The sequence below is a fragment of the Urocitellus parryii genome, chromosome 4, assembly GCF_045843805.1.
Source record: "Urocitellus parryii isolate mUroPar1 chromosome 4, mUroPar1.hap1, whole genome shotgun sequence".
In the NCBI taxonomy this organism is placed as follows: Eukaryota; Metazoa; Chordata; class Mammalia; order Rodentia; family Sciuridae; genus Urocitellus; species Urocitellus parryii.
The window spans coordinates 150,094,005-150,117,534 of record NC_135534.1 but is presented as its reverse complement, the minus strand read 5'-3'; the positions used below and the strand labels follow the sequence as shown (position 1 = coordinate 150,117,534).

Below are 23,530 nucleotides of genomic sequence, written 5' to 3'. Positions count from 1 at the left end.
ATAGCTCCTTGGGCTGGGGATGTGGCTCAAGCGGTAGTGCGCTCGCCTGGCATGCGTGCGGCCCGGGTTCAATCCTCAGCGCCACATACAAAGATGTTGTGTTCGCCGAAAAGTGAAAAATAAATATTTTTTTTAAAAAGTATAGCTCCAGCAATTAATTCTGCTGAGGGCTTATGCCATAATACACAAATGACATAAAAAGAGGCTAGCTTTGTCCTCCTTTCTCTAAGCTATAAACTTACTCTGAGGCTCTGTTAATGAACAGTACAGCCACCAACACTCAAGCTGTCATCCCATAACCTTCTGTTAAATTTACTAAAGCACATATTATATAGAGCCTGAACATCACCATGCACATGGATTGTACAACACGGATCTATAGATTAGAAATATCTTCAGTAAGTTTTCCCCTTGCAAGTTGCTCAGTCCCAAAGGTCTATTATTCTCTATTTAATGTAGAATATATTGCAAAACTGAATATTAAATCCATATTAGAGGCAGGTGCATTTGCGCAAGCCTGTAATCCCAGGTGAGAAGCTTAGGCAGGAAGATTGCAAGTTTAAAGCCAGCCTCAGCAAAAGAGAGGTGCTAAGTAACTCAGTGAGACTCTGTCTCTAAATAAAATACAAAATAGGACTGAGGATGTGGCTCAGTGGTTGAGTGCCCCTGAGTTCAAACCCCAGCGCGCGCGTGTGTGCGCGCGCATGTGTGTGTGCGCGCGCGTGTGTGTTTGTGAGTGTGTGTTTTCAATTTCTGTTAAATATTGATTTCCCTGTGACCTATTTCTACTTTGCCAAGAGAGTACCTTTCCTCACCTTTTTCTTCTCCAGTTTTTGTCTCAAGTCAAGACCACTGGGTTTGAAATGAGTTTGGTTTTGCTGTCATTGAATCCAGGAATTACAGGCAGAGGAATACTTTCTCTTAACTCCTTGGATAATTATGACACTATGTCCTGCTCTATGAAAATGACTCAGAAGCATTCACTTGACAGAGGCAGGTCTAATGGACACGATTAATAGAATATAGCTGCCCCCAGGAAGATACAGCTAGCCTGGAAAGGCTTCAGGGTAGAGATGAAATACTACATGAAACCTGAAGGACAGTTAGAATTTCTAAAAACTTTTGTATGACATCTTTCCATATGGAATTCATAACCTATAAAATGTAAACCTGTTTAGGGGATAGAGGGCAGTCTACCTAAGCAATGGCTTAAGAGGGTGAGGAGTGAGCACCAATGCTAGAAACGCAGGCTGGGAACCTGAAAATAATAAAGACCTCTTTATTCAACTGCATGGCCAAAGATATCATGGAGATGATAATCCTTCCTTGACACCACACAGGATATAATCCTACCTGGAACCTCTGTGACCCCTACAAAGTGTATGATTCTCTATTCCCTGCTTCAGCTGAAGTTACTAGCAGTATCAGAATATTTTAAGCTAATTAAAAAATGATTTAAAAAAATAAAGAGCTAGGGGCTAGGGTTGTGGTTCAGCAATGGAGCACTCGCCTAGCACGCGTAAGGCCCTGGGTTCGATCCTCAGCACCACATAAAAATAAATAAACAGAATAAAGATATTGTGTCCAATTACAACTAAAAAATATTTTTTAAATATTTTAAAAAACAAAGAGCTATCCAAATTGTTTAAATACTGTAGTAAATTTAAAAAATGAAAACAAAAGTAATACTATATTTTTTATTGAAAAATAACTTTAATATAATCTGTCTTGGGTTTTTAAAAGAAAAAACATTTTTCATGTTACTTATATAAGAACAAATCCTGGAAACTATTTGACAAAATGTATACAAATACTATTTGATTCAACAACTGCTCCTCTAAAATCTATTCCTTGGAAAAAAGACAATTAGGCAACTCATAAAGCACTTACTTCAATGTAATTTGTAACACCAAAACTTCTTTAATTACTAAGTTAAACTTCTTTAACTTAAACTTCTTTAACTCAGTGAAACTGAGGTGCATCCATATGATGAAAATAGGCAATTGTTTTAATAAGTATTACTGAGGACTTTGCGGTGACATGAGAAAATATTTTTTAAATAATAATAAAAAAGTAAAACACAATGTTATTATCTATCCCCTTTGGGTACTGGGGATTAAACTCAAAGATATTCAACCACTGAGTCATATCCCCAGCCCCATTTTGTATTTTATTTAGAGACAAGATCTCACTGAGTTGCTAAGTACCTTGCTTTTGCTGAGATTGGCTTTGAACTCATGAACCTCCTGTCTCAGCCTCCTGAGCCACTGGGATTACACATGTGCACCACCACACCTGACACAAGGTTATAATTTTTAGCATGATTTCAAACAAATATTCTTACACAGTAAACAAAAAACCTGGTTTAGGAAAGGGTGTCCAGCATCTCATCAAGTTGACTTTCTGTTGTTCCACAGTATTTGAACTGGTATGAACACAAGACTGGTGGTGTCCTCCCAAAACCTTATCTAGATCATTATATAGTAAGTCATTACTAGACACAAGGTTATAATTTTTAGCATGATTTCAAACAAATATTCTTACACAGTAAACAAAAAACCTGGTTTAGGAAAGGGTGTCCAGCATCTCATCAAGTTGACTTTCTGTTGTTCCCAGTATTTGAACTGGTATGAACACAAGACTGGTGGTGTCCTCCCAAAACCTTATCTAGATCATTATATAGTAAGTCATTACTAGATAATAAATTGAACTGAAAGAGGCAGTTTAAGTCCCTGATTAAAGGTTCCAGTTTCTTTGAAAACACAATGAATTTTATCTTCCAATTTTCTTGGTAAATAACTACATTAATTCCTTGGTTACTGAGTATGAACTTTAGATTTCACACCGCACAACTTGAAGTAGCGCACACTTGCAAATCAAAAATATGAATCTGAAGGACAACTCATTTTAATTTTCACATAGGCCACTCATACTGGCAAGATCATCAACATAAAACAATAATGGGAGCTGAACAGAAGACACTGCTCACCACCAGCCCCGTTCACTCTTGTAGCTAAATAAATTGTACTGGTTTGTCTCTATCACAGATACTTTCACTCTTGACAGCACCAGTAAATGCCTTTCAATGGTTAGTGGGCCAAAACCACCACAATTTGATTTTAAGGAGCCTACACTCTAGTATGCCTTTTACAAGATGCTTCTGTAGTGTAAATCTACCTACAAGTCTGAGAACAACAGTTTTTCTAAGAGGTCTGGGAGATGCTTTCTAAAACTAACAATTTTAGAGCTAGGATTCTGCATTAATTTAGAAAGCTAAGTGTGCTAACAGTTTTCTGAAGAACCACTTTAACATTCATCTAATCAAATGTGAAATACTAAAGCATGAAATCACATTTTCTAAAAATCACACCTGTATGATACCTAAATATCCTGTGTAGTAAGAGACAAAATCTAGATATTAGAATATCCAACAATGAGTTGATCACTAGCACCTCTTTGGAGGTGCTAACAAGCAGGGCTTATGATACTTTTTATTCATAATCTTTCCCCACCAATCCTTCAGTACTCTGCCAATGTATATATCACTGGTAGCACACTGAAGCTACACAGTTCTTCCTCAACTCTACAACATCTAAAATAGAAAAACATGTGTCTACCAGAGATAGATAGTATATACTCTTTGGTTGCTAGTTTTTAAGAATGATACCAAATTAAAGGATATTTTAAGCACCATATGCTCTTTCACAACAATGGGCAATAATACCCTGATTGTAGATATTTTAAATCTATATTGCTACTTTGTTGGATTGGTATTTTATTTTAATGTAGCTCTCCTTGCCTTTCTTTATCTATATACTTAGAAACCAGACTGGGTTGTTATTTTTTTTCTTTCCTTTTATCATTCCTATTTGAATTCCACATTATCATAAAACTATTAGCTACAGTCATTAGTTACTTTTTCCTGACATGTCTCCCGAGTTTACTGGAATATTCTTTTAAGTTACCAGAAAAATGTTTTTCTAAAATAACTTATTAAAATTTATTTGTACAACACAAACCTTCAAATATGCAGACACAGTTACAAATAGTCACTCAGTAAAACAAAACCCACAAGGGCATTATAATTCTCTTCTAGTATTCACTGTGGTAGAATAACTAAGAGGGCAGTGGGAGAAGAGCCCATCAACACACACAGGGCTGGACAAGTGTGAGCACCAGGTTCACCTACCATCTGCTCCACACAGAGGGAATGCAAACACAGCCATGAACTAAGACATTCATTTTCAAAGTTCCAATTTGTTAACAAGATCTGTGCAATGAACTCTAAAGCACTATTGTAGTTCTGTGATGTCCCTGAGAAAAAAATTTAGTGCAAACCACCTGTCATACTCCATTGAGATAAGTTAGAAGTTTTGTGGAAAGGAGTGTTTGTTTGCTTTTTGGTACTAGGAAGTGAATCCAGGAGCACTCAACCACTGAGCTACATCCCCAATCTTTTTTCACTAAGTGGTCCTGCCTCAGCCTCTCAAAAAACTGGGATTACAGGCATGCCTCACCCTGTCAGCACAAGATTTTTAATAATTATCTATACACTAAAAATGTTTTAGTTGCCATAAATAAAGGATAGAATTAAGCAAAAAGATAATATTAAAAGGAAAGATTATAAAATAACATGTGCTATTTTATATAGATTTTTTAAAAGATACAGATATATGCTGATACTTTGAAGGGATATAAAAAGAACTGCTAAGAATTTTGTACCTTTAATGGCATAAAGGGTGTCATTAAATCTCTTTATCTTTACAATGGATACTTGGGAGGTAATATTAAGAGCCACCATGATTACCTTTCTGTAAAATGTAAAGGGCTGTAGTATTATGGGTACCCCACAGTTTAGGCATGATTCCCATACTACTTGAAATTTTAGTTACAATTTTATTTTTGCTGATAAGCTTAGCACTAAAACAAACTTCTTCTGTCTGTACTACTGATTGCTTCCTAGGAGTATAAGAAGTGGGTGAAGGAGCAGGGAGAGGACTGCAGAATGAATGCACACAGGCTTCCTACTTTTCAGAAAGTTCACACCAATCACATTCTTGTGAACAGAAAAGGAGAGTGCTCTCACTCTACCACCTACATTGTCTTGAACAATGAGAATTTTACTTCTATCATATCACTAATAATGATATGAAAAAGAAACCCTTCTTTGTAATGTGGAGTATTACATAAGTTCAAATTTTTTTTCAATTTTATTTACCTACCAAAAACAGGGTTTTATGCTATTTCAATAATCATCAGAAAGATTCAAAGTTTTTTTTTAAATTAACACAATTAAAGGACAACTCTGAAAAATACATTTCTGAGAACTAGAGATATTCTGCCAAGAATGACTGAAAATTATCACCAGACCTTATAAAAGTATAAAAATTTAGAAAGGTATCTACTGTTTTGTTTTTTGTATTAAATCAATTTTTTAAAAATCTAGAGGGTTGAGATTGTGGCTCAGTGGTAGAGCACTTGCCTAGCATGTGTGAGGAACTGGGTTCTATTCTCAGCACCACATATAAATTAATAAAAACAATTTTTAAAAAAATCTAGAATATGTGAAATTCATGTGTGACCTATAATCAAAGCTTAGCAATACTCTTTAATGTCCTTGATGGGTTTTCTACAATGGTTTACAAAACACAGCCTTTCAAATTCAACACAAAGCATGAGAAATATAATGTGTTTTTCAAGATATGAGCAACAACTCTTTCATGCTCCTTCTCCCCATTCTCTGGCCCACAGAACCCCAAATGCTATTATTTATTGCCACTTCTTTTCATATTGCCCTCATTTTTGTGGAGAATAAAACCAAAAGTTGTGTAAAATCAGCACTAATGTATAAAGCAATCCACCTACCCACCTACTACTGGCACTTGTCCTGCACCAACTACCCCCACAGTTACCACTTCTCTACCACAGACTAAACACAAACAGTCTTCCCAAATTCAGGTAAGGGAGTTGCTGGCCTTAGAAATGTCCCAGGATGAACCACTTCTTAAAATGGGATCAGTGAGAAAGGTGTGGGACTCAGTGAGACATCTTATCCCACTAGTCCTCACCACAGCCTTGTAAAGCAGGTGTTAAAAGTAGGAAAACTGAGGCTACAGACAAAGGACATTTGTCCAAGACACACAACTGTTCCACACAGATCCAGAGTTCCAAAACAGGTCTGTGTGGCAGAAGGGGAAGAGGGTTGTTAACTCTCATAAAACAAACATCAAGACTCATTATGGAAGGAAGTATTGTGGTAATGCAACAAAGAACATCTGTATATTTGACAATGTTATGAAAAATAAAATACTGGTTGTCTTCCTCCTGGCTTTGATTTTTAAAAGAACCTTTTCATCTTTCATCTCTGGTGTCCAAAGAATGATCTCTAACTAGGTGTTCCCATTGAACTGTAGATTGCCAACCTCAGTGCTTCCCTTTCCTTATCAAGAAAGAAAGACAAGCTTCCGTGATCTTTTAGAGCAATATGATATTCGTCTCTGTCCCCACTACCTCTTCCTCCTTTCCAATGGGCCAAGACTGACTCATAAGCTGGCCCATAATTATTATTAATAGGATTTCCTTTTCCCTATGCTGGTTAGGCCCACTTCTGAGACAAGGTCAATTCCCAAACTAAAATTCTGGAAGACAAAATGGAACCACAGTTGAAAACTGCCATATACCTAGCAAGTCTACAACACAAAGATGCAAGCTGTTAATGATTATTATGCTTCTCTTATATTTAGTTTCATTTATATTTTCATAACAACTACAAAGAAGTGACAATGTTCATTTTACAAACGGAAAAAAAAGAAGATTTAGAGAAGTTTGTGAAATATTCACTCAATAACACAGTAGTGGTTCATAGCAGGTGCAGCACATTTAGTGCAGTCTTTTCCTGCCTCCTCCAACTGGGGCCTGATCAATACCTAGACAGTTCAAGGAGATGTGTACTATGACTATCCCTGATAAAATGCAAAAAACCTCACCATATCCAGGCCCAGGCCCACTTGACCCCATACCCATGTTGTCCACTACAATTAATGTGGCTTGTGGTAGGGACCTACCCACCCTCCTCAGGTGAGCTCCAGATCTCACGCCTACAGACAGTATGTACAACTGGCTGTACACTACACTAAAAGTCTCTCAAATTTCCCAAACACCATAGCTCAATACCTATCAGTATAAATAAAACGGGGACATAATATGAATATGACCTATAAAACTCTAAATACTTGTACCTGATAAATAAATACTAATTCCCAAGTCAGAATGCAAGCTCCTTATTGGCAGGTCTTTATACACTTTTTTCTCCACAAGGTTTGGTTCCTAGCATGATGTTCCTTTTAATCTCTATGAAAAAATCACGGAGGATATTTAGGGTAGTGAAACTACTATGTGTATTACTACAATGATGGTTGGTCATTACGCATTTGTTTAAACCCATAGAATGCACAACTATAAGAGTAAGACCTATTTACAGAAGAGGAAGGAGATTAGGGGAGAGAAAGTAATAGCAGGGTGGATATGACCCAAGCATATCTGTATAATAAATATGCACTAATACAAGAGTGAGCCCTAGTGTATACTATGAATTTTCATAGTGATATGTAAATGTAGGTTCATTGGTTACAGCAAATATATTTCGCTATTGTACGAATGTTGATAATGCAGTAGGTTAAGCATCTAAGGGAACAAGAGACACAATTCAAATATCTGTACAGTTTTACTAGAAACCTAAAACTCCTTTAAGGAGTAAAGTTTAAGCCCAGCATGGTGACGCATGTCTGTAAGTGGCTCAAGATCTCAGGGGACTGCAGGCTCAGGGGATAGCAGGCTCAAAACCAGCCTCAGCAATTTAGTGAATCTGTAACCAACCTAGAGAGACCCTGTCTCAAAATAAAAAATAAAGAGGGCTGAGGATGTGGCTCACAGGCTAAGTGCTCCTTGGTTCAGTCCCTGGTACCAAAAAAAAAAAAAAAACACCACAGCAAAGCCCCTTATCAACAATTATGCTATCCCATCTGAATCTAGCAATTAGAAACATGGCAGAAAGTGAAGGTAAAAAGAAAAACCACAAAATATAAAGTATCTATAATAGAAAAACATGCCTATACTAGTACTTTGTGTTGGAAATCATATTAAAATATAAGCTAGAAACCTGCTATAAAAAATTGTTACTATTTGCTATAATAAAGATTGCCCATGTTTGAGGGATTTTTTTTCTTCATTTATTTTGTTTTTGGAAGAACTTTACCTGACTTAGGAAAAATTAAATTTAATTTCAAAACATTAAAATATAAAATACATAGCACAGCACTTATGTGGTAGACAATCTAATAGTTGAAAATACTTTCAGATTAAACGGAAATCAATTTCAAATTTGTCTATCATCCATTTCTAAACTATCCCAACTTTTGAGGATTCAAATGTTAGAATGCCTTAAATTTAGTGAAATGGTATCCTGGAATCCATAAGAACATTCCCAGCTTTGTGGTCCATTTTTTCAACTATCTGACATCATGTTAATCTGAAATTACTTAAGATAAAAATTAATGTAAAATAAAAGATATTTTTGGTGTCACCATTACATTTTTACCAGAACACACATTATTTAACCTGCTGTATTAAGTCTCTCACACATATTTATTACACATTGTAATAAATATGCTGCTTCTGATGGTGTAGGCAAGATATGACTGTCCCCAAGACAATGATTTTTTTTCCTCAACAAAATTCAGTACAGTAAATAACTTTTCTTCCCTTCGAGACAATCACAGTGCTTGAGGCTGCTGCAACACAAAAACAAAATATCTTCACAAATGTCTCCAAACAGTCAAGCTGAAAATCTAAGCCAAAGTTTCATTTAACAGCCTGTCAGTTTTTTGATGTGAAGCTAATGAATGCAGTGGCAAACAAATCCATCAAACCCAACATCAAAACAACTGCACTTCATTCCACCCAACGGAAAAATGAAATACAACCTGCAGGCCAGCTCTTTGATCCAGCCCAGCCAGGAAGCAAACCTGTGAGTGCCACTGCGGCAGCTGTACAGAAGTAATCATGGACCCCATTTCCCACTGAAGGAAGAATGCTCCAGAAGGGGGAAACAATCATCTCAAATGTGCAAGGACAACATCTAACTTGGCTAAACTGTTACATATTTTCAAATCTTGATTGGTGCTGGGGCTGAGGTGAAGCACTGTACTCTTTACATTCATGTTCAAAGAGGTAAAGATTCCTAAAATAAATAAGTAGGTGGTACTTCCCACTATTACTACAGCTCTGCATGTGTTCTATCAAAAGACTTTACGACCTTTATGAAGGGTCCCTGAAGAGAAAGAAAATATATCACCGCCACCAACCCCACCCCACCCCCGTACAAACATGCAACACAGTGGCTGTTGCAGAGCAGGTACTCTGAACATTACCCATGCCTACATCAGTAGGCAGAAGCATGAGGCTTCTTTGAACATTGTTTTCTATATTTTTCAGTGAGAATCTTATTCAGATAAGTAAATTACTGAAAACTACATAAATGCCTTGTTAGGTAGGCAATACAAGTCTTGCTGTGGATTTAGCTATAATATTTTGCAGGTCAAGGCAAAAGACAGCTGAATCATCATCAGTGAGGAGAAAAGAAAGAATAATGGCAAAGGCCTAAGGCATTAGTTGACATTTTTAAAACAGACATAGTCAGCAGGGGCACCCTGGCAAATGCCTGTAATCCTAGCTGCTCAGGAGGATGAGACAGGAGAATCATGAGTTCAAAGACAGCCTCAACAAAGACAAGCCACTAAGCAACTCAATGAGACCCAGTCAAATAAAATGCGAAACAGTGCTGGGAATGTGGCTCAGTGGTCGAGAGCCCCTGAGTTGAATCCCTGGTACCAAAAAAAAAAAAAAAAAAAAAAACAGAGATGGTCAAACTAAGTTGCTATCAAATGTCCCCTCTGCCAATTTTTCCCGTTTCTTCTACATAACACACATACACACAGAGCCTGTGTGAAAGATGAGGTAGTTGGAATGGATAGTGTGAAAAAAAGACTATCTGGATAGAAGAACTAAAATAAAGTCACTTAAATATCCGTAAAATACAATGATTTCATTGAGAATATCAAACCACCAATAAGATACAGAAATTTGGAAGTAGTATTTGGGCTTGGTACAATAACAGAATGGGATTTCTGATAATCCCAGCAAGATCTTAACAGCAGGGGAGGTATCTATATAAATACTACATAAATAGGTATCAAATGAAACCCAAAGAAGCCCCCTCTCTGGGCCTACCACAAAGATGCCATCAAAAATAATCTACTACCACCACCAAAAGTCAAACAGCCAAGGTCAAGGGAATCAGTCCTTGAACCCTTGTCAATAACCACTCTACTCTTACCTCTGTTCTCATGACTCAGGTTATCCCCTGGTGATAAGTTAACAGAAACAAATATAGTGCCTGACATTTAACAGATAATCTCCGTAAACTTAGCTTTGTCCCCATCTATTAGCCACTTGGAAAGGTACGACTAGTTCTCTACTTCCAAACCCGGTTGGTTTATGTTGAAAGAGAAAATGAGGCTATCTTTTCCAAACACTGTTTTATGTTTAATTAAAAATAGCCTTTTATCAGAATTAAAATTGTCAAAATGGCCATACTACCAGAATTGTTTTACAGATTTAATGCAATTCCTATTAAAATCCCAATGAAATTCTTCATAGAACCAGAAAAAGAAATCATGTAATTCATTTGGAAAAATAAGAGACCCAGAATAGCCAAAGCAATCCTTAGCAAGAAGAGTGAAGCAGGAGGCATCACAATACCAGACCTTAAACTATTCTACAAAGCAACAGTAAAAAAAAAAAAAAAAAAAAAAACAGCATGGTACTGACATGCAGACCAATGGTACAGAACAGAAGACATGGAGACAAACTCACTTAAACATGGTAAGATCATACTAGACAAAGGTGCCAAGAACATATTTTGGAGAAAAAACAGTCTATTCAACAAACTGTGCTGGAAAAATTGGAAGTCTACATACAACAAAATGAAATTAAAACCCTATCTCTCACCTACACAAAAATCAACTCAAAGTATATTAAAAAATTAGGCAGTAGAACAGAGACCCTGTGCCTAATACAAGAAAAAGTAGGACCATATCTCTACAATATTATCTTTGGAACTGACTTCCTTAACTAGAATCCTAAAGCCCAAGAAGTAAAATCAAATATCAATAAATGGATGGACTCAAATTAAAAAGCTTCTTCGCAGCAAAGGAAACAATCAGTGGGAAGAGAGGGCCAACAGAAAGGGAAAAAAATCTTCACTAAACACACATACCTCAGAGCATTTATTTCTAGGATATATAAAGAACTAAAAAAAAAAAAAAAAAAAAAAAAACAAATAAATGAAGCAATCAGCTAAGGAACTGAACAGACACTTCACAGAAGAAGAAATACAACTGATCAACAAATATAAGAAAAAATGTTCAACATCTCTAGCATTTTGAGAAATGCAAATCAAAACTACACTGAGATTTCATCTCACTCCATACAGAATAGCAATTATTAAAAATATAAGCAACAATAAATGTTGACAAGGATGTGGGGGAGGCTGGGGATATAGCTCAGTTTGTAGAGTGCTTGCTTAGCATTCATAAGACCCTGGGTTCAATCCCCAGCACTACAAAAAAAAAAAAAAAAAAAATAGGATGTGGGGGAAAGGTACACTCAGACATTGCTGGTGGGACTGCAAATTGATGCAACCACTATGGAAAGGAGTACGGAGATTCCTCAGAAAACTTGGAATGGAACTATCATTTGACACAGCTGTCCCACTCCCCAGTCTATACCCAAAGGACTTAAAATCAACATACTATAGTGACATGGCCACATCAATGTTTACAGCAGCATGATTCACAATAGCTAAACTGTGGAATCAACCTAGGTATCCTTCAACATATTAATGAATAAAGAAATTGTGGTATATGTAAACAGTGAAATTTTACTTAGCCTTAAAGAATGAAATTATGGCATGTACAGGTAAAGAATATCATGCTAAGTAAAATAAATCAACCCCCCAAAAAAAGCAAAGGCCAAATATTTTCTCTGATAAGCAAACGCTATTCTGTGGGGCACGGGGGTGAGGGGTTATAAATACAGGAACTTTGGATTGTGCAGAAGGGAGGAGAGGGGGCGTGGGGATGGAAAGAACAGTGGAATGAGCCAGACATTATTACCCTATATACATGTATGATTACAAAACCAGCTTAACTCTGCACCATATTTAAACAGAGGAAAGAGAAGCTGTGCTCCATTTATGTACACTGTGTCAAAATGTATTCTACTGTCATGTATAACTAATTAGAACACATAAAAAATAAAAATTTAAAAAATAGACTTTTATAATAGATCTTTTCTGAGTCACCAAATTAAACTTTTAGTTTATAATATATAAAATTGTAGTTCACATTATATACATGAATGAAGTACATGTATAATGCATACAGACCCCATTAATGTAGCACGTTAATCAATTACTACTACATCACAAATGGACACTTCATCACGTGCTTTTATACAAATCAATCCCATGTGGCAAGTAAAGGAGGTGGCATTCTCTCCCGACCCATAACTCAACTATAAAAAAGTGCTAATATTTGTACAATACTCATAAAAAGCTTAACCCATCATCACAAATAATAAGCTTTTTATATTTACCATTTAGAGTAAATTGGGGAGGGGCCAGGCCCCGTGGAGCATGCCTGTAATCCCAGTGGCTGAGGGTGGCTGAGGCAGAAGAAGTGCAAAGCCAACCTCATCAAACGCAAGGCACTAAGCAACTCAGTGAGACCCAGTCTCTAAATAAAATACAAAATAGGGCTGGGGGTGTGGCTCAGTGGTCAAGTGCCTGTAATCCTAGGACTCAGGAGGCTAAGGCAGGAAAAGTTCAAAGCCAGCCTCAGCAAAAGCAAGGCACTAAGCAAGTGAGACCCAATCTCTAAATAAAATACAAAATAGAGCTGGGGGTGTAGCTCAGTGGTGGAGTACCCCTGAGTTCAATCCCCAGTACTCATAAAAAATTTTATAGAATAAATTGTAGAAAGCCAACAATTAAGACAAACTAACAAACATGGGCATTCTCCACATTAAAGATCTGTTTAGCATAACTTATAATGAATTAACACATTTAATCAATTGGGGGTTACATACATTTGTGATGAATGTACAATTTTTTCCATGATTAAAAACTACACAGTCACACAATACAGTAAATTCCATAAGATGACCTAAAGATTCTGACTTAGAAGTCAAATGTGCCGAATAATAAAAACTACCAAAATCTGGAAGAAAATTAACTAAGAACAACCAAGATAACACATTCAGAGTATAATTTAATAGAGCATAGGATATTTTAATGAGACACTCAATTACATGTTACAAGTTCAGGTTTCTGTTTTTATGCAGATAACTAACATTGATTACATTATTCAAAGTAGACTTTTAGTATATCCCCATATCATTTATTAATTGGTACTCTAGGTGGTAGGCGATCAGCTCCCCAAAGATGTCCTTCCTCATCCTAAAACCTGAGATCTGTAGACATGTTACCTTGCATATATTAAAATTTTTTTAAAGGGGGGGGGGGGCCCACGGGGTGTTTCCTAAGCTGTTTGCCCTGAAATGTACAGGACAAAATGCAAGAATTTGAGGAAGGCATTCAGGAACAAAGTCTTGGCTGATAGGACCCTACTTCTACAACTGTAAGAAAGTGAATTCAGCCAACAGCCCAAATGAGCAAGCAAAGAGATTCTTCCCAACATCTCCAGCAAAAAATGTAGCCCTCTAAACACTTTGCTTTTGGACTGGTGTGAGGCTTATAACCTACAAAACAAAAAAATGAGGTAAATGGATATTATTTTAAACTACTAAACTTAACTGTGGCCTTAAGAGAGAAAACATGCACTACAAATGGTAAATTGCTACAGCAGCAACAGAATAGTAATATACTCCCAAAACAGCAACATCTCATCAAAAGGAAGGGAGGGGTAGAGACAACACCAAAGGAAAAAATATCACAAACACATGCAATTAGAACCATTTAAAATTAGCTGGCCAAAACTACACTGTACTTTTAAATATTACATTCCTAGAAAATAAAATAAAAAAAAAAACAGTCCTTCATTAATTTGAGTGGACACTGACATTCCCAAGATTTTCCCCCTAACACCAAATCTTTAAGGTACAAAGGTACTTTTATTTTATATATAAATGTACACTTATTACATTTATAATAAATATATAAGTGACTTCTCTTATGTTATAAAGCTAACCATAGTAGGATGTTGGGCATGAGATTCCTGCCTCTTCCTCCACAGTGTACCTCTTCTTAACATCACAGTTGTGATAGGTTCTGTCCTTCGACTTTCGAAGAGGACCACTATTCATCCTCTCCCCCTGAGATGCACACCACTCTGCCTCTCCTTCCACATCGACACACAGAAACACAATCCCAATGCCCCTGGCTTCTCCCTGATGCTGTAATATGCTATTTCAGCCAATACCACAACCTATTTCTTTTGTTGTTGTTGCTATTTTATATTTTTTTGTGGTGCTAAGGATTGAATAAAGGGCCTTGTGCGTGCAAGGCAAGCACTTTACCAACTGAGCTATATCCCCAGCCCACAATAACCAAGGTCTGAAATCTGTAGTAAACAACCACCAAGCAATTTTTCTGGTGACTAAATAGCCTACTTATTATGTCAATGATTAAAGATAAAAACCAGAAAATAACATCTTTTTATAAACTCGTGACTAGGACATTGTTTCAATGCAGATGCAAGAATTACATTTCTACACAATCACTGCAGTAGCTGGCCAAGATACATACACTGAGACTTATTATTAGTCTTATTATAATACATAGGATGTGTAATGGGAAGAAGTAATTCAATTCTCTTCCTTTCTAAATCATCCCTAATAAATAGAAATTACTCAGAAGAGAAAAAAGTCTACTAATAACAGGAGCTTTCTTTTATGCCAAGAATTCATTCAAATGCTTCCTGGGGAGCCAAAGGGCTATAATTTTATTTATATTTTAATATATTATGCCATTTTCTAAATACACATATAAATTGAAACTACAGTTATCTTCCCTGAATATAAGGGAATAAGTTCACCCAATGGTGAACTTATTTTACCAATGTAGAATTAATAATATTCAGCTGTATTATATAGTAGTAAAGATAAGGCCACATAAGCTTTATTTATTATTTTTCACTGAATCTGTGTCAAGTTTATATACACTGTAAAACAAGGTTTCATTTAGAAGCAGCTCTCTACCAGCTGCACATCTGCCTTCAAAGCCACAGGAAAGGATACAAACCTAATAGTAACAGTTACCAGTTTGACAATGTCCTGTATTTAATGGGGCAGGCGGTAGTAATTAAATTTAATAGAAATTGTTACTTGTGAATAAAAATATATAGTATCTGAACTAAATTAAATATGCTGAAAAAAGATACAAAATTATATCCTAAATATAACATGAAAATATATTTTTTAAGTTATGTTCTATATCATTACTTTCAACAAATCCATTTCTGCAACAGGGCAGTTTTATTCATTTCTCCTTACCATCCTCACTCAGCCTCTTGTTATTGCAACTTTATCAGTCACTTCCTTCTGTACATTGTTTTCTAAGCCATGAAGTGAGCTCTAGCAAGGAGAGATTCAAGTCTACCTAACATGAGCCACTAGAAAATCTTGCAAAAAACCAGCTAATGGCCTTATAAGTGAAACCAAACATCCATTGCATAAAATCACCTGCCAGGGTAAATAGCTCCATATTAATCTCAAGGCAGAAAAACAGCTACAAGTAATAATTCAGTCCATGTAAAATAAGTGTATCTAGTCTGAAATAAATGAATGCAGGGAGAACCACACAGGGTGAATAATGAAAAAGAAATAAAAGCTATGCACTATCCTAAGTTTCTCACTACAATAACAAGAATACACAGTTAATTTATGCTTTATTTTGAGGAATAACTCACCAATTTAGCAACTTTTCCATAGTCAATCCATCTGACAGTAGCAAAATTTGTAGACTCTGCACAGTTGAAACCATGATTGAAACCAGCATGGTAGCCATACGGGAAAGTGATCATAAACTCCCCAGCCTCCTGAGTGATCTGCAGGGTAGAAAATATGCAATATTCTCCAGTAATAAGCCTTTACAAATTGTGCATACAATTAAAATATATTTCCTATATAAAAAGAGAAGATTGTCATATCAAAGTTATAACATAAAAGAAGTTTAGTCAGATTCTTTATTTAATCCTTTAATAGTGCTTTTACCGAAAATTTTGAGAATTTTCTAAAAAGTGTGATTTCTTATACATTATTTCAATCATTCAAGCTGTATTTAAAATGTATTTGAAAGTGTTTTAAGTTATTCAAACTAATTTATTCACATTAGCTTTATACATATGTAAGTACGTGTGTGTGCACACACATACATTTTTGATACTTTAATGCAACTTGCATCACTGGATTTATACATAAGAGATATCACAATTAGGCTGAGGCTGTAGCTCAGTGGTAGAGCATCCACTTCACACGTGTGAGGCACTGGGTTCGATCCTCAGCACCACATAAAAATAAACAAAGATATTGTGTCCAACTACAACTAAAAAAAATACATATTTTTTTTAAAAAAAAGAGATATCACAATTGGCATGTTGAAATGAAGAGTTAAAAACACATTAATAAAGCACTGGATATTGGACAGAATATAGTATGAATTCTTTTTGGCAAAACTGATAGTATGCACCCACTTACTCTTTCTAAACTTACACAACATTCAATTAACTGTATTCCTTTTAATAGTGAAATTTCTATCCAAGGACTCATTCAAACCTATGTACGCATGTGTGAATGCATTTTTAACTATAATTAACTTACATTAATGTTAGGAGCCTAAAATTTATTATGCTTCCATATTTTAATTAGAAGCATTTGCTTTTCATATACAATCATCAAAGATTTTATATATATATATTACACACACACACACACACACAAACACATAATTGGTTAAAGCAAAAATCTTTAGTGTTACCTCTTTTTGAGAATAAATTATTAAATTATGGCTCACTCCTTCATATGGAATATTATAATCTTAGTTTTCCATTTTCTGACCTTAAAAATGTTTCTTCTATCCTAGCACCAAAAAGATACTTTGTACTTCTGAATCTTTAAACAGGTATAAAATAATATAAGCAATACTGATGGATTTGGACAAAATGAAGCAAAGTTCCTCCTTGAAAAATATTTCTAAAGAATTTAATGTGTTATTTTTTTCACATTCAGAAACTCTATTCTCAATTAGCTCTTATAACAAAATTGTTAGAAAAAATTAATGCCACACTTTCAATTATCCTACCAACTCAAATCAAAAGTACATTTTATTGTAGATGTAATTTGCACACAGTGCAATATTAAAGATAATATGCAGTTTGATCTGTTTTGACAAATGTACACAATCATACACCACAACCCCATCAGTTTACCACCAAAGAAGCTCCCTCATACTTCATCCCAGCCAATCCCCAGTCTGACATACAATCCTACCTTAGTAACAACCACTGTTCTGATCCCTTTCAACAGTAGTTAACTTTACCTGTCCTAGGACTTCATACAAAAGAAATCATACAATGTATTTTTATACGTATTTTTTTAGTTTTAGGTGGACTCAATATCTTTATTTTATTTTTATATAGTGCTGAGGAAGTACCTCACGCATGTTAAGCAAGCACTCTACAACTAAGCCACAACCCCAGCCCCCATACAATGTATGTTTGCTCCCAGAATTTTCAAGACACAACCATTCCATTACATGGAAACAACTAGCTCATTCCTAAATGGTGATGTTACAGCCTACAAACATATCATGTGTCTATCCAATCACCTATTGATGAACATCTGTGATGCTACGTACTTGCTTTACAAAATTAAAACTGCACTTGAGTCCAATAAACCTCTGGCACATGATTGATGATTAGGAATCTCTCTAAAATCGTAACAAGTACAGTTTGCAGAAGGAACATATGTATATAGGTGTGTGTGCAAACACACATTTTTGATACTTTAATGCAACTCGCATCACTGGATTTATACATAAGAGATATCACAATTGGGCTGGGGCTGTAGCTCAGTGGTAGAGCACCCACTTCACATGTGTGAGGCACTGGGTTCAATCCTCAGCACCACATAAAAATAGACAAAGATATTGTGTCCAACTACAACTAAAAAAAATATTTAAAAAAAAAAGAGATATCACAATTGGCATGTTGAAAGGAAGAGTTAAAAACACATTAATAATGCACTGGACATTGAAGAATTAATTAAAACATTCCCCAAGAACTGTCACCTAACCCAGAAATCAGACATATCTCTCCTCCTACCATACAATGGGTTTCTTCAGGAGGAAATATAAATTTTTATATATTATTACCATCTATATTCTTTGTTTCTCTATTAGCTCCTCCAACACTCCTTCCTGATTGTAACTGCCTTGAAATAAAAGAGTCTATTTTAAATTTCCCTGCATAGGTACTCCATATATTCTTGTGGCCTGGTTGTAAGTTATGTTAAGAATGTATTCATAAATAACTACTTGAAAACTTCACCATCAGGGGCTGGGATTGTGGCTCAGTAATAGAGCGCTCGCCTAGCATGCGTGAGGGAGGCCCTGGTTCGATCCTCAGCACCATAAAAAGAAAATAAAAGTATTGTGTTCATCTACCACTAAAAAATACTTTTTTAAAATTTTCCACCATCAGAATAGATATAAAATATTTGCAGGGATTGCACTGCATACCAAAATGGGGCAAGAAAAAAATACAAAGAAACAACATAAATAATATTCAGAATGTATGAGTCAAAACTAGAATAGACACCAGCTGTTCTAAATTTTATTTATGAATCAAGAGAAAATAGAGTAATAATTCATTGCAATATAAATAAAAATAAAACTCAGAGAAGATTCCTTCATTCATTCAATATCAGAAGATTTTCCTAATACTAATCTAAAGTAAAGCCAAATAATACCTTCTCAAAAGTACTGAAAAGAATAAATGATTCTCATGGCATTTCAGCACTTAAATGTTGAGAAATGAACATGTAGATACAGATTTGTGTTGAAACATATGGGAGGAATACAGAATAAATAAGGTACACACACTACAATCCAATTAACACTTTAGGGATGCTAAAATGGTATATGAGGAAGCAGTTTCTTTCCCAACAATTCTCAATTCTTTCTTGTAACCCACCCTTCCCCACCCAAATGAAACACCAGAAGGTATTGTACTGCATTAAGTGGCAGCTTAGCTATCACCTGGCAGGCAGAGATAGCTTTCCAGTGCTCAACTTGGTTCTGGCTCCAATTTCACAGCTCAGAGCATTATAAGAAGTTACCCAATCCTCTTCTTTCCTGTTATCACTGATTGTCATTGGTCTATGTTATAAAACTTACCTTGTTCAACTGTTTCTACCTGTGGAAAGGCATAGGGAAAGGCAGGACAAGGACAGGACTCCACTAGAATAAAGAAGCCACCTTGGCTGGGGTTGTGGCTCAGCGGTAGAGCTCTCACCTAGCATGTGTGAGGCCCCGGGTTCGATCCTCAGCACCACATAAAATAAAATAAAGATATTGTGTCTATCTACAACTAAAAAATAAATTAAAAAATAAAAAAATAAAAAGAAGACACCTTTTACTGCTCTAATGTATCCTACCCTCCATCAATTTCTATCTACCGACAAAATCCTGCTCTTGCCATGTTAAAAAGACAAATCTGTTCCCACTGAATTGGACTCTAAATTTTAAGACTCTGTCATTTCTATAAACAGGTGAGTCCCAGTTAGCCAAAATACAAGGCTAATTTATTGTCTCTGTGGTGATAAAATGATAAGGAAGTCCAGGACAGAATAGAACAAGTCCTTTTTTAATAAAGACTAGAGCAATCATCACATCCTCATAACAACAAAAATTTGGAGAAGACAGTGCACATAATCTAACAGCAGAAATTACCTGTTACACACATTTTTTCATATACATACACACACACACGTGTGTGTGAGTGTGTATATATATATATATATATATGAGAGAGAGAGAGAGAGAGAGATGCAAATACATTGAAAGAAAGAAAACATTAAATCCAACTGAGAAACCATTACCTAACAGTAAAGGGAGAGTTGAAGAAAGAGTGTGTTATAATACAGCAATACATGCAAAGTCCTTTATACATATTATTTCTTTTCATTCTTATAAAAACTCTATTGAGTTCATTGTTTTTATTAACTTCTATTTGATTTATTTATTTATTTATTTTTATGTGGTGCTGAGGATCAAACCCAGGGCCCCACGTACTGGGCGAGTGCTCTACCATTGAGCCACAACCCCAGCCCCGGATTCATTCTTATACAACTCTATTATATATAATGAAAAGAATTAAGTAATTACTATCATTATTCCCACTTGGCAGATGAAGAAACAAAGGCTCACAAAAACTGTGTTACAGAGCTGGGAATGTGGCTCTCTGGTAAAGTACTTGCCTAGCATGCATGAGGCCCTGGTTTTAATCCCCAGTACAGAGAAGAGGAGAGGGAGGGAAGGTGGGGAGGAGGAGGAAGGAAGAAGGAGGAGGGAAATGGAAGTAAAAGAAGGAGGAGGAGGAGAAAGAAAGAAGGAAGAGAAAGAAGGATGTTGAAGGAAGAACAAGAAGAAAGAAGAAGGAGTAAGAGGAGAAAGAAGAAGGAAGAGAGGAAGGAGGAGGGGGAAGAAGAAGAGAAGGAGCTGCAGCAGGAGAAGGAAGAGAAGGGGGAATGAACTTGGGAAGTATACTTCCAGTCTGTGATGCCACTTACTACTTTGCTGAATGTTGTATCACCATTACCAAAAGAAGCAGCTCCTGAAGAAGCACTGTGTCATCACATGCCCAACATTGAGATGGTGATCAAATTTCATATGAACAAGTGTCAATGCCAATTGTCCTTCTAAATCACTGGTGTTTCACCATCTCAATATTAAAAACTCATCCTGCCACTTGCACAGAAGCCACAAAATGTCCCATCCACAAAGGCCCAGATGAGAGCCTGACACATCTAATATAATCTACCACAGAACAGCTAGGGAACTACAGCCCAGAAAGGTAAGCAGGACAGAACCTGCCTCCTTCTCTCCCGAAGACTGGGAAGAAACTATAAGATCCATAGGCCTCCATCCTGAGAAAAGACCCAACTCCATAGTTCTGTTCCTTCACCAAACCAAAGACCAGCCCTAAAATTATCTATACTTTAACCAGGCCTAACCTACAAAGAGGATTTTCTGTCCTAGGGGATACTAGTTCATTCCTTAAGGCAGGCAAAGTTGGGCTTTGTCTAAGTTGCCTTCCCAGCTTCAGTAGAAGTATCAATGAAGCTCATGCCAACCACTTGAAGAAATATTTGGTAATGATGTGTCCAAGACTCACAAAAGCCTAGTATCGCAGGTAAGACAAAGTCCCACCACAGCAGTCCCTCTGTAGGCAGAGCCTCTGCCCTCTGCAACTGACAGCACAGCAGCCCATCATCACCTCCTCTACACACCATGCCCTCCACCACTATGCACAGCTTTAAGGCTGAACTTTTTCAAGTATATAACTGTGTGATTAAAACACACTCATCACACAGAGAGTGAGTTCCCTACATGACTACTGGACAGATGCTCTGTGAGGGTGAGAGAGCTGCCTCAAGGTGAACAAAGATTCTCGCACTTGGAAAAATCCCATTTTGAACAGAGTCCTCCTGCCAAAACAAGGCTACTTGAAGGACCTAAGATAAAGAAGATGTAATGATTCAGTCACAAGTGAAAAAGCTTCTAAAGTGGAAAAAAGCAAGGATTCTGGGAATAAAATAAAAGTTAAGAAAGAAGAGCAGTTTTTTAATGTTTCTATAAGTAGCTAAGCACTTAATCCTCCAGACACTGAGGAGCGCTTTTATTTATATGATCAAGCCTTGTATCATTTCAGCTACTTCACGTAAAAATGCTCAAGCTCCGTGATAAATTTGACCCAGTAACCACTATGAATGCAAAAAAGACGGGGTACAGTATTAATGAGCTTTACAAAACTTAATTTTCAGAAATATTCTATAGAAGCAATATCTGATTATTATGTTAATAATTTTATCCATAATGAAGTCTCAATTGTATTATTTACAAATGTGTTTAGGAGCAACTGATTCTAACCAACCACTAAAAATAATTTCTTCCGATTTTTTAAAAATAGATCACAAAAGTCATATTACTCATATAAAAGACTTTTAATATAGAAGCATAAACTCAACTTGTAGAATGTGTTATATTTTATTTACATTGTTATTAGGATGAAATATAACAAAATGAAATCTCTAGTAAATATATGATGAAAAAAATTAATTTTAAATTAGGATTTAGAAAAACTAATGATATATTGATATATTATAAAACATGCACTGAATTTACCCACATCCTATCATCTTTTTTAAACAACTTCTTAAAGAAACATTAACATGTTAAACTCATCATAAATGTAAGTCATGTAAACAAGAATGTATGAAAGAGTAATAGTAATATACCTTGTCAAAGGGAATACCATATTTCTTCAATACTGATGGAGATATCAGTGTCATCTTGTGGCGAAGAAATGCATCACATCCTTGGGAACTGCTTGGGAAAAAACCTAAATAAAAACAGTAAATATAAGCAATTAAGATGAAATTTCAAAATTTTATATAAATCCTAGTGTTCTTAGAGAATGACAATTTATTATCAAGTATAGGGAAACTCTTAACACCAAAACCCTCTTACTATATAAATCAGCAAGAATTCTTAAAATTTAAGGAATACATATTTATGTCACCAAAGGTAATCATCTTTACAAAAAGATTCACCAAGAATTGCTTTTGTAACATATAAAATTACTAAATTTCAGGAATCAATTTCAATTTGAAACATGTTTAAATTCAACCTGCCCAATATGTGCTAAATTGACAAAACATTAAAGCAGCTATGACAGTAATTATGCTTTTTTTGGGTGCGGGGTTCGGGGGGCAGGAGGGGGGACTAGAGATTGAACTCAGTGGTGCTTAACTGCTGAGCCACACCCCCAGGCATATTGTTTTTTTATTTTAAGACAAAGTCTCAATTACTTGCTTGGGACATCACGAAATTGCTAAGACTGGCTTTGAACTTGCAATGCTCCTGACTCAGCTTCCTCAGTCTCTGGATTACAGGTGGATGTCACCATGACAGGCAAGTATGCATTTTAATAGAGGAAACTCTCATCTGAAATTCCTATTTTTAATATTTATTTTTTAGTTACAGGTGGACACAATGTCTTTATTTTAGTTTATGTGGTGCTGAGGAACAAACCCAGTAAACCTCATGCATGCTAGGCAAGTGCTCTACCTCTGAGTCACAACCCAGACCCTCATCTAAAATTCTTAAGTTATC

The 23,530-nt window shown here is 35.9% G+C and overlaps 1 protein-coding gene across 2 annotated transcripts in view; it reads right to left on the bottom strand.

The window, feature by feature from the left end:
- Positions 1 to 23,530, bottom strand: part of Kdm4c (lysine demethylase 4C) — a 399,763-nt gene that overhangs the window by 258,370 nt on the left and 117,863 nt on the right. The window contains exons 7-9 of one of the 2 annotated variants that reach the window (XM_026391492.2): positions 22,654 to 22,757; positions 16,047 to 16,184; positions 13,614 to 13,878 (exon numbers count right to left, since the gene is read on the bottom strand). In XM_026391492.2, the coding sequence (XP_026247277.1) occupies positions 13,840 to 13,878; positions 16,047 to 16,184; positions 22,654 to 22,757 (281 nt within the window). In that variant the 3' untranslated portion in view covers positions 13,614 to 13,839. Of the gene's footprint in view, positions 1 to 13,613; positions 13,879 to 16,046; positions 16,185 to 22,653; positions 22,758 to 23,530 lie in introns of those variants that run through there. The other variant, XM_026391491.2, reaches the window with a different exon arrangement.